The sequence below is a fragment of the Neofelis nebulosa genome, chromosome 3 (genome assembly GCF_028018385.1).
Source record: "Neofelis nebulosa isolate mNeoNeb1 chromosome 3, mNeoNeb1.pri, whole genome shotgun sequence".
In the NCBI taxonomy this organism is placed as follows: Eukaryota; Metazoa; Chordata; class Mammalia; order Carnivora; family Felidae; genus Neofelis; species Neofelis nebulosa.
In genome coordinates, this window is record NC_080784.1 from 8,542,656 (window position 1) to 8,557,408 (window position 14,753).

At 41.0% G+C, this 14,753-nt stretch overlaps 1 protein-coding gene and 1 long non-coding RNA gene across 7 annotated transcripts in view; one reads left to right on the plus strand and one right to left on the minus strand.

The window, feature by feature from the left end:
- ASB5 (ankyrin repeat and SOCS box containing 5) overlaps nucleotides 1–14,753 on the minus strand; it is a 55,350-nt gene that overhangs the window by 16,977 nt on the left and 23,620 nt on the right. The window contains exon 2 of one of the 6 annotated variants that reach the window (XM_058719923.1): nucleotides 12,702–13,113. The exons of 3 other annotated variants lie outside the window; for them this stretch is intronic. In XM_058719923.1, coding sequence (XP_058575906.1) covers nucleotides 12,702–12,738 — 37 coding nt within the window. In that variant the 5' untranslated portion in view covers nucleotides 12,739–13,113. Of the gene's footprint in view, nucleotides 1–1,576; nucleotides 1,653–9,037; nucleotides 9,218–12,701; nucleotides 13,114–14,753 lie in introns of those variants that run through there. 2 more of the 6 variants (XM_058719921.1, XM_058719922.1) reach the window with 2 other exon arrangements.
- On the plus strand, nucleotides 868–4,921 carry LOC131506364 (uncharacterized). Its single transcript, XR_009258894.1, has 3 exons — nucleotides 868–1,029; nucleotides 2,700–2,763; nucleotides 4,257–4,921. It is a non-coding gene; the product is annotated as an uncharacterized LOC131506364 (long non-coding RNA).

Genomic DNA, 14,753 nt, shown 5'->3' on the forward strand with positions numbered 1-14,753 from the left:
AAAATAAAGAAATGGAAGTATTTGAAGGTACCGCCCTGTACCCCAACCACCACTTGTTCCCCAGACTGTCACACAGCTTTCTGTGGCACCTTCAATTTCTTTTTCACCAAGACTTAAGTCTATTATGGTGGGGAGAAAAAAAGCTGAGCCAGGTTTTCCCTATGTGTCTTTGGTACTGTTTGTATTTACATGACCTCCAAAGGCATGACAAGGGAGTGAAACACAATCTACAGGCAGCGTGGTGGGAGGTCAGTTACAAAACCACTGGAAATATGCTGGATGAGGAATCTCTTGGCCCATCAGGCAGAGATCAAGCATGGGCCCCCTGCTGTCTGCCATTATTCCTACAAGAACTGGGCTGGGGATGGGGGAGTGGGTGGAAGGTTGGGGGAGGGGCGGGGAGCAGGAGAATTAAATGAGACACAGATAAAGCTAGAGCACAGAAGCTCAGGAGGAAAGAGACGGAGGGGCCAGGCAGGCCACGATTCGCATCCCAGTTGAGGACAGTGGCTTCCATGAAGTCATCTAACTTTTCCAAGATTCAGTTTCCACCAAAAATGGGACAAGCACCAGCAACAGTCAGACAGGGTTGAGGAGGGGGGGACTGGGAATGAGCAAGTACAGAGCCTGCTCTATAAATAATAACCTGGTGGTCTTTGCTAAACAAACTGGTAAATAGGGGGGCTTCTTGTAGGAATTTTAGGGAAAAATAATTGTTTTCCAAAACTAGAGAAACTCGAACCATAAACAACAGCATTAAAATAATTTTCAGTGCTATCAGTTTAATAAACTAAAGCAACTGAAGGATTTATAAATGTATGTAAGCCAACAAACAACAGCTCGTGCTACGTTTTTTTGAAGTGTAGGTATGTCCATCTACCGAAGGAGTGACCTATAGCACGTGCATGGGACTCGAGGCACCTTGTTTGTGTGAACTCTGCTTGCTTAACTCCCAAGCGACCCCACTTCATTCCCGGTAATGCTGGAGAAGAATCTCTGAAATTAATCCATAACGTGTGAGAATCACAGGTACTAGATCAGATTCCGGTTCCTGTTTTGACCTAAGCCTCCACCCCTCCGTATTTCCTGCCTTCACAATCTGAAATTCGGCAACTGCAAATTTCCATTCAGCTGTGTTGCGTATAAAATATCTTCCCTTTCAACATGGACATGCTATATTTATATTAGAACGATTGACACACTTTCTCTCAAAACCAAGCAAAATTACACATAGCTTCATATACAACAGTTCAGGAACTTTACAATCTTGTCAGACTTTAACTGGGTAGCTAAGATTTTTTAAGTGTCCACTTTAACTCTTTAGGATGAATCAGTGTGAAAATTACTTTTACAAAACACCTGTAAGTTTCGCCAGGCTGATCGGGTGCCTTCTGTGAAGGCCGCGCTGTGCCACACGGAGGTAACTTGACTATATTTAGAAACAACACCAGTCCCCAGACATCTGGTATATAATTTACAGGGAGAGAGCCTACCCTGTTCTGTAAACATCACATGGCTAGAGCAAAAACATTCTCTTTCTTAGATAAATACGGTTTGGTAAGAGTGTATACCGTACCTAAATCGCCATCTCCCCATGGCACTTCAAGCCAGCCACTGTTGAGGTAAATCCGACTCATATCTTTCTTTTATCAACATAAAAAAAAAACAAAACTCGCTTGTCGTTTGCTAGCTCTGTTCGGCCATCTTAAGGACCTCTAAGCTCCTTGTAACATGACCTTTCACCACCCAAAACGAAACAGCTTTTAAAATCGGATTTATTTTTCAAAACTGCCTTTTCTTACCGATCATTCCTCTTTGAGAAACTGCTTATCCTACCTAATTTTTTCTTTACAGTATGTGCCTTGCAATAAACTCCAAGCATTACAATGAGAGCTCTACCCATAGCGATGATGACACCAATCTGCTTCTTAAAGAGTCTGTGCCTGGCTCTCCTTAGTCCCACGTGCGGAAGTAGGACGTAGCCTCATTCCAGAGCTAACCTCGCACTGGCAGTGGTGCAGAGGGCTCTCCGTGTTTGGGTCACTCCCACTTTGCTCAGTTGCTCTCAAAATCGGAAAGTCAGGACACTTATTTCAAACAGGAAATTATAAGGACAGATGGGAAGCAATGACATCTTCCTATATGAATCGGTACCAAATGTTAATGCATTTTACAACTCCCTTTGCTAGAAAGCATTAAATCAACTATCTTCTTCAAAATGGCAGTGGATTTACCATGAAGCCAGTGCAAACTTAAGTTCAGGACCCCTCCATTGCACAGACACTTTCTAAGACTCTGTAATTTTGTATTATTTTGTTTAAAGAAGATCCCAAAATGAAGATAAGCTTCAGGCTCAACATCTGGCCCATCCCTCCTCACGGGTTTACAAAATAATTAAAAAATCACCAGGCATTTACTGACCTTGATGGTGTACTTTTCTGTTTAACCACATAAATAGAGCTACATAAACCCATGAGAACATGCCTGACAAGGAGGGAAGCATTACGCTGTTAAAACCAGTCCCTCCCAAGCTTGAGACTGTCCTCTTTTTCCATCACTGTTGCCTCTCTGAAAGTTTCCTCAGAAAAATCTCGTCCAGGTCTGAAAACCACCAGCCACAGCTGTGCCTTGGAAACTTTAGGTCTAAGTGGTGAATTGCATGGGTATGCAACTTACTCTAATTGGTTTTTTGTTCACAGTCTAGAATCCCGTCATTATCTCCTAAGAAGACAGTGTCTGGTCCCGAACAGAAAAAGACAACAGGTAAATGAAAAAAGTGCTGGGGTTGAGCTCAAATTAAAAAAAAAAAAAAAAAAAAAAAGACTTGGGGCGCCTGGGTGGCTCAGTCTGTTAAGCATCCAACTTCAGCTCAGGTCATGATCTTGTGGTTTGTGGGTTTGAGCCCCGCGTCGGACTCTGTGCTGACAGCTCAGAGCCTGGGGACTGCTTCAGATTCTGTGTCTGCCTCTCTCTCCGCCCCTCCACTGCCCCTCATGCTCTGTCTCTCTCTCTCAAAAAATAAGTAACATTAAAAAAAAAAAAAAGACTGAATTTCTAACAAAGTGAAGGCAGAGATTTCACTATGATATCCATGAATATCCAAAATCAAGAGAGAAAGAGACTGTAAGGCCTTGCTCAGGTAACAGTGCTGCTCTTGGAAGAGACTATCTAGTCGTTCCAATTACTAGTCACTGGTCACTGGGGCTGTGGGCAGAGCACGCTGGACATCTTCAGATGGATCTGAGTTCAAATTCTGGCACGGATCCTACTTGTGAACTTGGTAGTAATTAACCGCTTGAACGTCAGTTTTCTCAACCATAATGGGAAGGATAAATCTCTATACATCACAGGGTTGGAGTCACTGTGAACTACTTAGCATAGTACCAAACACATTTGAAATCTGTCAAAAACAATCCAAATTCCGTTTTCAACAGTTATTTCCAAATATCTGCCCCAAGAGCTTTTTGCGACCTGTTCTAAACAGGAGGGTAGAACAACTTAACTTACTTAAGGTTATGAAGCTTTAGCTCCTCTTACTTAGATATCTGTAGGGGGCTATAAATAGATAGAGAATGGTCCAAATTTAGGGACAATTATCTCCTAAGTCTCTTCCCTGGGCTTCCCAAAAATTTTTGTGCCAATTCTGAAATTTACTCCTGGATGTTCACCTAGGTCAATCATCTCGATACATTTCTAAAACTAAACTTGTCACCTTTCTCTCAAAACCAGTTATTTCTTTTTGCTTCTGTATGGTTTTAAACAATACCGTCCCCCCATCACCTGGCCCTAATAATATGGTCTTAAATGTAAGCACAACCATTTTCAAGGAAACTTCATACATGGTCACTGTTTCATATGCTCCTCTGCAAGGAGGGAGTTAGTTATTATTGGCTTAGTACTTCTTTTTTTGTGAATTTTCTTCAACCCAAGCGGACTCCTAGCATCTGCCTACACTCGCTCTTAGGGGGAATCTCTTCTAGTCCCATCAGTATAAATATTATTCGCGTGTTGATGAGCCCAAATTTGCATCTCCAGACCAGCTCTCGCCTCTAAATTCCAGACTTAAATTTCCAGCTGGCTCTTCCAAGTTCTCCACTTGGGTATTTAAGTGGGCAGTTCCACTTCACATGGAGAACTGAACTCGTGCCAGACTCCTCCTAGATCTCCTATCACTTCCTGACAGTGCCACTCATCCAGGTGCTGTGAGGCCGGAAGCTTCCGTGTAATCCTTCGTTTCTATTCCTGACATCCCACAGGCAGATACCAGTGAGTCTCCCGCCTCTCGCCTTCCAGCGTAATCCAGACCTTGGCTGTTATAACCCTCACTGCTGCTGCTCCACTACCGGCCACGATTTCCCTCACCCGACGTGCCGCAAAAGCCTGCTGACCGGTCTGTGTGCTTCTCCTTGTGACCTTCCAATGGTCTGTTGTAACCACAGGAGCCAAAATGATTCTTTTTAAGTCACGGAAAATCCAGTGGCTTCCTTTCTTGCCCAAAGTAACAAGTCGTCGTCGTCGTGAGCCACCAGTGTCCCCAGGCTCCTCTCTGATCTCAGGTTCTACCTCCGACCCCTTCCATCGGCCACACTGGCCTCACTGTTCTTCCTCAAACACACCTCATGGACTTCTGTTCACTCTGCCTGCCGTGCCTCTTTGTGAAATATGCACATGGCTTTCTTTGTGACCTCTCCTCTGCCCTGGCACGTCACCTTCTCAGAGAGCCCTTCCTTGGCCATCTTCTAAGAAGTCCTCCCTGTCCTGTTCTTCATTCTGTCTCTCTACCCTGCTTTATTTTTCTTCTAATAATTGCCGCTAGTATATAAGATCTTGGAAAGCAGGACTTGGTGTATTTTATTCATTGCCATGCCCCCGATACTTAGCCCATTAATAATGTTCGTTGATGAATAAATGTTCAAAATCACATGATGCTCTAGAGCTTGGGGGCCCTGACTCCTAAATTCATTGGTTCTTCCATTGCCCCAAGCCACTCCCCACCCCCCCCATCAATGAGTCCTAAGAGTATTTCCTTAAGCAGTAATCTTGCCCTTCACATTCACCCACTATTTGTTCATTTATTAAACGTTTATGGTGCTCTTCTAAGCAATTTTCACCCTTCTAGATGCCAGAGATACACAAAGATGAATTAAGTATGGTCCACTTCCTTTTGAATTCAGTTTGGATGGTCTTCCTGATGCCCATCTCTCTCCCACCATCCGTAATACTGTCATTGAATTAAACTTCCAAAAGCACCTAGAGTTCCAGCCAGCCCACAAGGTGCCTTGAGGAAAATTAGAAAAGGCCCCCATTTCCATGGCAGTCACACCCCATGCTGGGCACACATGGTCGGGCTACACAACAGCGAGTGGCTGTTGTGAGCCCGAAAACACCTTTAGGACCGTGTTGCTCTCAGGCTCAAAACCTTGAATGGCTCGCCACTCACATGCCCATCCTAAAATAAAAGATTATCTGCCATGTGGATCAGACCTTCTGTTTTTATCTTCTGTTACTTGCCTTCACATGCCCCATGCTTATGTTAAACTGGACTCTTGTACGTGTTCCCCCGATTTTTTCTTTTTTTGGATCATCTCCCCCAGCTCAATTTTCCTTCTTTTGTGGCTGTCTGTCTGCTTCGCTGGTTTGCCTGCTCTGATCCTTGGGGCTTAAGAAGTCCAAAAAGCAGAAGTGGTAGCTTCCCTTAGGTGGAGAGTTAGACACTGGGCAGGGGAAGAGGGTAGAGGGTGGGTAGAGGGAGGAGAAGATAGCCAAGAGAAAGGAGGATAGAGAGGCAGGAGGGAGGTGTGAGAGGGGAGAGGCAAAGGAATGGAGGGAAGGAGAGGCAGAGAGCCATAGAGATGGTGTTTAATGCTGGTCCTGAGGCACCAGATGCCAGTGTCCAGGCCTTGGCCACGCCCCTGAGAGGTGACAGGCAGAGGAAGAGAGGGGCCCTCGCCCTTGTGTCCCCACCTTCAGGACAAAGTTGCATGCTTTACATCTTAAGCTTTAAGATTTGCTGAACTTGTTTCAAGGGATTAATGGCTCGCCCAGCAGGCTCATCAGCAGGAAGCCTGGGGGCTGGAGGCCAAGTGCACCTCCCTAGTGCACTGGCGTTCAGCTCCCACCTCAGCACAAAGCCGAAGAAAAGGATGGGAGGGGACATTATTAAAATGATAAAGTTCTATGTTGAAATCCGGATGCCCAATGTGATGGTATTTGGAGGTGGGGCCTTTGAGAAATATTTAAGCTGTAAGGGTGGAACCCTCATGAATTGGGGACTAGTACCCTTATAAAAATGGCTCCAGAGACATCCGAGCCCTTCTACCATAGGAGGACACAGTGAGAAGGTGCCAGTGATGAACCAGGAAGAGGGTCCTCATGTAACATGACTGTGCGGGGACCTTGATCTTGGACTTCCAGACTCCAGAGCTGTGAGAAATAAATTCTGTTATAAGCTACTTAGTCTCTGATATTTTTTTTTTTTATAGCAGCACAAGTGGACTAAGGATTATTTTGTCTGCCACCAAATTCCTACGCTGAAGCCCTAACACTCAATGTGGCTGACTATATTTGGAGATAGAGCTTTTAGGAAGTAATTAAGGGGAGCCGAGGTCATGAGGATGGGGCCCTAATCTGATAGGGTTGGTGGACTTATAAAAAGAGAGAGATCTTTCTCTCCACAAACATGCACCAAGAAAAGTCCATATGAGCATATGGTGAGAAGGTGGCCAACTATAAGCTAGGAAGACAGTTCTCACCAAGACCTGATTATGTGGGCACTTTGAGCTTAGACTCTAAGCCTCCAGAACCATGAGAAACTTCATTTCTGTTGTTTAAGCCCCCAGTCTGTGGTATTTTGTTACGACAGCCCAAGAAGACTGAGACAGTGATTAAATGCTTTGCTTCAAGTTAAAATCAGTACCTGATAAATCCAGGAAGCAAACTCAGTCCTTTTGAATGTTCAGTGAAACTTTATCATATAATATTTTCTCTTCAACCACAGAGCATACAGTATACTTAGTAGACTGTTAATCCATAATGGATCCATAATAAATACTACAAAACAAACTAATTAAACACACTAAGAAGTGTTACCTTCTAAAAATGAAAAAGAACTGTGGAAATGTTGTCTACTTTCTCACATAATAATATGTATATTTGAAATAGTAGCAACAATAGCTGTACTCTCTTATTCAATTATAAAAGTGGGACATTACATAAGACAATAAATACATTGTCAATCAAAATCAAAATACATTGTAATCAAAAACCAAAAATCACAATGCTGCTTTCCAAATATAACCAAACCTTTTGTTGTATATACTTCCTAATTTTTTTCTAAATACACACTTTTTAATCAAGATGCAACCATACTGCTCAGATTATTTTTAACCTTTTGTTTTCATTTATAGATATAATTCTACAACACTTTAAATGGCTATAACGCATATGTCATTGTATAGGTATACCATTATTTATTTAGTTACTCTCCTACTGAATGTTTAGGTGGCCTTTAGTTTTGAGGAATTAATACTATTTCTTATTTTTGTGAATGTGTCTAATTATCTGCTTAGAGTAAATTCTTAAGATTCTGTTATATGTCATCAAATTACCTTCAGCAAAATGGGCCTGTTTACATTCTCATTAACAGTGCTGGAAACATTTGAAGCTAAATCTAATGAAAGTTTGCCAAGACTTTTTTTTTTTTTTTTTTATTGAAGCATAGGACATTTCCTTTTTATTTTTAATATATTTAAACTATGTCAAGGAAAATTGTGTAAAACTCTATTTTCTCTACACGAAATTAGATTTTAAAATATAATTTTACAGCTTATTTTCAACTTTCTCTGGAGTCTGTCTTAAGTGAAAATGTGTGAGACTCATCCAGTTGAATTAATATTTTTTGTTTGTTTTTAGCCACCTTGCCGAACTCTTGTATGCTGCTCGTACCTGTGGCCAAGTGCATATTTAGGTAATTTAGTCTTCACTGAAGAAGGAACAAAATGCTCTTTATTCTACAATAATTGCCTAAATTCCTCCTGGATCTAAGGACCATGCAAATGATGAGACTACTTATTACTGCTTTCCAACCTCTAACACAGTGCCTAGCACACAGTAATCGCTCAATAAACACTTGCTGGCTACTGTCTTCTTTGTAGTCAACTACTTTCTATTCATGCTAATCTATCCTTAATTTTTATTGATAATTGTACAGTTAAAAAGTAACTGAAAGGCAATGTGTGCTGGGGAGGAAGCATTAGGGAGTTTTCTCAGTCTTTTAAAGAAGTGGTAGTGTTTCATCCTCTTTAAAAGTATTCTTTTAGATTTTTAAAATTTGTAATACTTTATCAGTAATATTCTCAGATTTCATCTATTACACAGTAAATGCAAGTCTTGCAGCGTTTTTGGAAATAGAGGTTTCCTGGAACAAGGGTCACCTTCGAGTCTGCATTCCCAACAGTTAGGTCTATTATTGACCATACTGGTGTTCCACTAAAAGTTACATTTAGAGTATTCTTTTTAAAACTAATTTCCTCACAAAGCTCCCCTCTGGTACTGTGCTCATTCTCCTTTATACGTTTCACATTTTTTTATTCCTAAAATTAGTAACTTTGTGTCAGCGTATTCTAAGGAACCCATTCTATTCATTTTCTTGCCTCCATCACCCTCCTACGTTCTGGTCCGATTTAAGTGATTCAAAATGTTCATCTTTGATGGCTTGTGAACAGTCTTTTCCTGCTTAACAGCATCTTTCTTTGTTTCCATACCAACTTGGAAGCACCTGCTGAAACAGAGAGGTAAACAACCCAGAGGCTAAGAGTTTACCGTTGTGTTTAATCTACAGTCATAGAAATGGGTCCACAGATGCATTCTCCATACACTAAAAAGTGAAAACAGTGCGGTCCTTTGCCATGCCATACATTTACATTTCAGAACCCGCATTCTGGAAAGCACTCACAGCTTAAAGTTAGTATTTGCGAAAAACAGGTCAACATAGTTTACTGCAGGATACCAACGGATTTGCAATGGCCGCTATACTAACCTTGACTGGTCAGAATAGCCCAGCTAGCTTTTCGTTTAGTAGAACGTTCTTCTACACTCGCTAGCCTTCTTTTCGTGAGGATCTGCTGTACGCAGTCCGTTTCAACAGCAATATCTGCGGGCATCGTGTCGTAGACGTTTCTGTCTGCGACAACCAGGTATCATAAGTGCAATTGCTCTAGCCAGAAGAAATACCAGCGACTGGATTCCTAACTACTTTTTCCTTCCCTTGAGACTTTCACAAAGATTCCTGTGTGCTAACTGGAGAATGGCCTGGATACTGAGCTCTATTCAAAAACACTTGGAGCGGGGTTAGTAAGGAGCAGGTGGGGGATGGGCCAGAAACGCCTAGCATTTTCTATTTTTAAAGTGGAGACTCAGCAGCGGCCGGAAGTATTTAACTATTTGCACGATACAGAAAGGAAAAATGTGTAAAACTGCATTTCCTACTGGGAAGCAGAACAGAAATGAATTCTACGTTTAAAATATGAAAGCCTATTTGAATTACTGACAAGTCAGTCCCCTGTAAAATTGCCCCTTGAAAACAGCTACAGCCAGAACGGGAGAGCCAGAAAGCTCTGTTGTGATCAGTGAGTGGTTAGCCTTTCTTCTTCATCCTCGGGAGTAAACAGTGTTTGTGCATTAGGGTCAGCTGGTACGTAGCTCATGTTCGTTTCGTAAGAATCTAACTTTAGAACTGGCTTCCCTACAAAATCACAGTCCTGTTATTATTTATATAGGCACAGCTCACTATTGTGATTTTTTTGGAGGTCATTTCTAGGCCAAAAGGCGTCAGCGGTCAATTTAAGTACAACAGATCTTTCACCCTAAAAGGCAGAGCAGAGTAGAGAGGAAAAACCGCACCTGTGCCTCGTGTTTTTTGCTGGCATGTAAGTTAGAACAGGGTACGCTGTCCATGACTGAGTCAAGAGCAGCGACTGAACCATGGTTGGTCTCCAGGGATTAACTGAGCTGGCGGTCATGTTACACAGTATTAATATATTGAGATCTGTCTTGATGAAAAACGGTCATAGAGTCTGTTACCACCTTCACTTTTTTATCACTATTTTAGACTCCACCTTCTGTTGGCATATACAGAAAAAAAATTATTGGGGTATTGCCTTTAGATAACAAGCTGGGTAAGAACAAAAACATTTCATGCGTAAAATTATTTCCCATGTGCTACCCCGTTAATAGTTGCTGCCAGGTTACCTTGCCAGTATTTACCTCCAAGTCATCGCTAATAAACACCAGTATCTTTTCCTTATCTTGAATTAAGCTTTAATCCTACGATTAGCCAGAGTCTTCTGGCTCTAACATTCTTTGATCCCATTCTTTGATTGGGATTCTATGACTGACATACAAAGGGCAAGGGTATATGAGCTGGACGCATATTACATTACCACAAAGGAGGCCACACCTTCCCAGGAAAATGAGCTCAGGGCCAACTCAGCTGAGGCAGTCTGTATGGGGGGCACATTCCTAGGGGTTTGAGAAGGCTGAAGGGTGGTCGATGAAGGGGCTTATTCAGTCCGTTCCCTTTCAATGTCCAGTTGTCACTAACTGTAGGTTCTTTGTCCCCAGGTGGTGGCCACAGGGGAGTGTGCTGATCTATACAAGCCGCACGGTAAGAATAAATACTAATTTTTTGTTTAAAAAAAAAATTCAGTTTTACGCTTTTGACTTTTTGGCTTTGTACTTTTATTGTTGCAAGATAAATATAGGAGGCTTTATTGTGAGAATTGGGATAATTTTTGTTCTTAAAAAATTTTGGACACCAGATATCGTCATCATTTCCATGGCTGTCCCCTCTGGGTTGTGTGATCAGAGTGCATACCTCTGTTATTTCATAGACCTAGCACTGTACCTCTTGAACAGTGGGCGTTCAAAGCAAACAAAAAAAGTTAAAGAGTGATTTGAATAATGGCATTCACAAGAATGCATCAGTACTTCAAGAAGGCTTTCTCTAGTCTGTGGGGGGTAATAAATTTCCAGTGCCGTGGAGAGAAAACAAGCCATCGGATCGCATCATAACTACACACGTAGTTAACTCAGATGTGTGCTGGCTTGCAGAATACATATAATAATTCACACATATAATCAAATGGACTAAGGGAATAATAATCACTTCTTTCACAAATTTTCAGCGCATCCAAAGCGAAAGTAATTTTAAGAAATGACTGCAGGAAATGGAAGGAAAATGTTGTGACATTAATTTAGTGGAAAAAATAAGGAACAAAATACTAAATCTATGGAGTAGCTCAACTGTATGATTTCATTTAAAAAATGCACAGTGAAGTGAATGTGTTTCGGACCAAATCACTTGAATGCTGGATGTCTGTTATTATATAAACATGAGCGCACTGTGAAATATCTGGATATGTAGAAGAATCTAGCATCTTTCCTTGTGTCAATGTAAAAGTGGACTGGATAGGCTGTAGGATATCATTGGGCAGAAGTTTTAAAGTAAACTAGTATTCGATACAACGCTGCTGGAAATAATAAAAATTACATTCCAAGTAAGATAACAGATTCTGCATTACTATGCCTCAGAAAAAGCATGTGAGTTCACTAGGGATTAGAGATGACATACTACTACTCCCCACAAAGGCTAACGTAAAATTCTACATCTTTTAGGAAGGATAAAGGAAACAAAACAGGGCCACTCTATTCCCATTTTAACCAACGCTGATGTGTCTGAAAAGTCGGGGACCTATGTTTGGGCTGGTTGCCAATCCTCAGTGAGAAAGTGCTGTGAAGACTGGAAAAATTTCAAAGAGCACTGGAAATCATCAAAAAGCTAAAGGCACTTCTACCGGAGAGCAATCTGAGTACCTTAGAAATTTCAAAATGAGAAGTTGAAATCTAAGAGGGATTATGCTAGAACTATATACAATCATCCAAGACACCGTTGGGAGTGAATAAACTTTTTCAAGAAATTCTGAAAAACGAGATAGTGGGATCAACTTCTGACAGTTTAAAAATTATATTTGGGACACAAATGGAAACTTTTTTTGGCTCGCACAACCAATCACAAACTGCAGGACCTCACTGGTTCCAAAAGGCAGTGCTGGGCTACCACCTGAATCTTGGGAAACAGGTCAGGATGAACAGACGCCCGCTCGGATCCAGGTGGCAGTTTCCCCCACTTACGACTATGGAATATTTTAAACCCGGACGCTCTCCACCGCCCGATTCAACAGTTAGCAACTCCCAATTAGTCTTGTTCCTTCTCTCACCCATCCTACCCCACTCCTAGCATCACTTTGAAGCAAACCTCATTATACCATTTGATCCATAAATACTTCAGTCCACACCTCTAAAAGATGAAGACTCTTGGTGATCAGAACTACAGTATCATAATCATACAAAACGCAGTCATTCTGATGTATCATCAAATACATGTTGGCAATCTTTATTTTTCGAAGAACAACTCAGTTCACAAATTGCCTTCTAGAAGAATACCTAAATTGATCGTGTTTACATCCTTTCTCTTAGGACAAAGTCTGTGATCCCTCTGTTTTCTAAACGTCTTTTTAAAAACGTCAAGGTTCCCATCCCTGAAAAGAAAATGTTTGTCTTCTCTAAAGTACCAATGGCTTGTGAAGTACAAGAAAATATCTTCCTCTTAAATCATCACACAGGTATGTTAGATTCCCTTGTACCTGTTACTGCCAAATTTCCACCCTTGCAAAGTCTCATCAGGAACAGGGCATTGTTCAGTTCTGGGAGGCTGTTTTGCCATGGGTGTCTTTGCCAGGCCACACGTACGTGTGTCTCAGAAACGTCGTCTCTGAGCCCCACTCTTGTCGCTCCATTTTCTCTTCTATTTTACTGAAACATGAGTACCTAACTGTTGGCCTAGTGATGGGGAGTGAGGGCAGTTGAGGTCTGAGGGCAAACCTGACATGGGTGTCTTGGGGAAAAGCAGAGTGATTGTTATCTAACAGTTAACCTTTGTCCAAGGGTCATTCGCTTCTCCTCTAGAGGTTGCTGGGAGACCTAGAGTGACATCTTGTGGTCCAGGACAGCTCCTCTCTTAGTTGCAACTGAGTGGTTAGGTAAGGCCCCAGGGGTCTGAAAAATCGCAATTAGAGAATATACGGTTAGGACGATGACACAGCCACACGTATAACACAGTGCCTAACCACAGTGGATACTTTATCAGCCTGGGTGTGCAAGACTTTGAGAATCAATATTACGTAAGGAGGTGTTTTCAATATTACCAACTTGTTTTGGTATGATTTTTTTTTAAGTGTAAGCGTAAATATAAAATCCGGTTAAATTATACCCTTGCACAAAACATTTTATTGTAGATCCTGAAACAAAATGGAAGGGGCTTCTATTGAGGAAAACGTACCCGTCCCCAACGTCCAGGAAACTTAACAGTGAAGAGTAATTCTCTGTTAGCTGTCACTTACGGGTGATTTCTACCATACTCAAATATTTATTAGTACTGAGAGTTAAAATCTTCTCAAAATAGTTAAAATATCATTTTCAACATTATAAAATAAAAGATGTCCCTGGATTTGGGATATTTTTCACTGTACCAAAAGATGTACATGATTTTCTTAAAGGCACAAGTAATCCCAATATGTGGAGAGAAAAAAGTAAAATACAATTTAAATTAAAAATCCCTAAGATTTTAAACCATGAAAGGCTAGCATAAACTCAAACTACTGAAGTATATTAATTTCTAGTTGCATAATGAAGGAGTAAGTTGATAAAATATCATTCGTTCATTCATTCATTCGCTCAGTATCTCCTAGGTGTCTACTAGATGCTGTATCCTGGGTACACAAAGATGAAAAGACAGTCACCAACTGCTTGAACCTTAAATTCTACATAGCATTTCAGAATTACATGAACCTCACTCACTGTCTAAGAAGCCTCTGTATGTCCAGGAATCAGGGACTCTTAGAGTCATGACAATCTTGGAAGTTCCCATCTCTAGGTTGCAGTGATGCCCCTTAACTTCAAGAAGTGTCCACAAAATATCTGATTTGCATACAATTTTCACTGAAGTTAAATAAATAGTAAGCGGTAAATAGTGATTCCCAATAAAGAAGAAACGACATTACAGTAGAAGATGCCATTGAGAAAGGAAAAAAATACAGAGAATCTAGCCAAAGATACCAATTCTGTCTTTGAAAACAGGATTCAACATTTCTCCAGACTTCTGTTGAACATATTTGTGCAAGAAGGTATATACACTTCTAATTTTGTTTTTCAGCCATAATAAACAGAACTAAAATATTTAAAACTCCCACTGATGTAACTATTGTTTCCCAACTCCACATACATCAGCAACATATCTACACTTGGCTTAACAGATCTCAGGAGATCCACTTTCTAATAGAGATATTCATTCCAACACAGAGTAGTAGTTAGGGGCCTCAATACTGCCCTCAAATGACCAAATCTGGGTCCATACCCCAGAGGGGGCAAATGATAAACGTGTTACCTTGAGAAAGTTACCTCATTTCTTTGTGCCTCAATTTCCTCATCTGGAAAATGGGATAACAGTCCTACCTCACAGGATTTCTGTAAGAATTAAATGAATTAATATATAAATCAGAACCATGCCTGGTATACAGTTAGCCCTCAAATAATGTAAGTTTTTATGGTATCATCCTGGCTAATGTAGAATTGTAAATATAAATGCGTCATTCACGCCTTTTTCATCAAATCTTGCCTTTCCATTTAGTAGTAAAGTT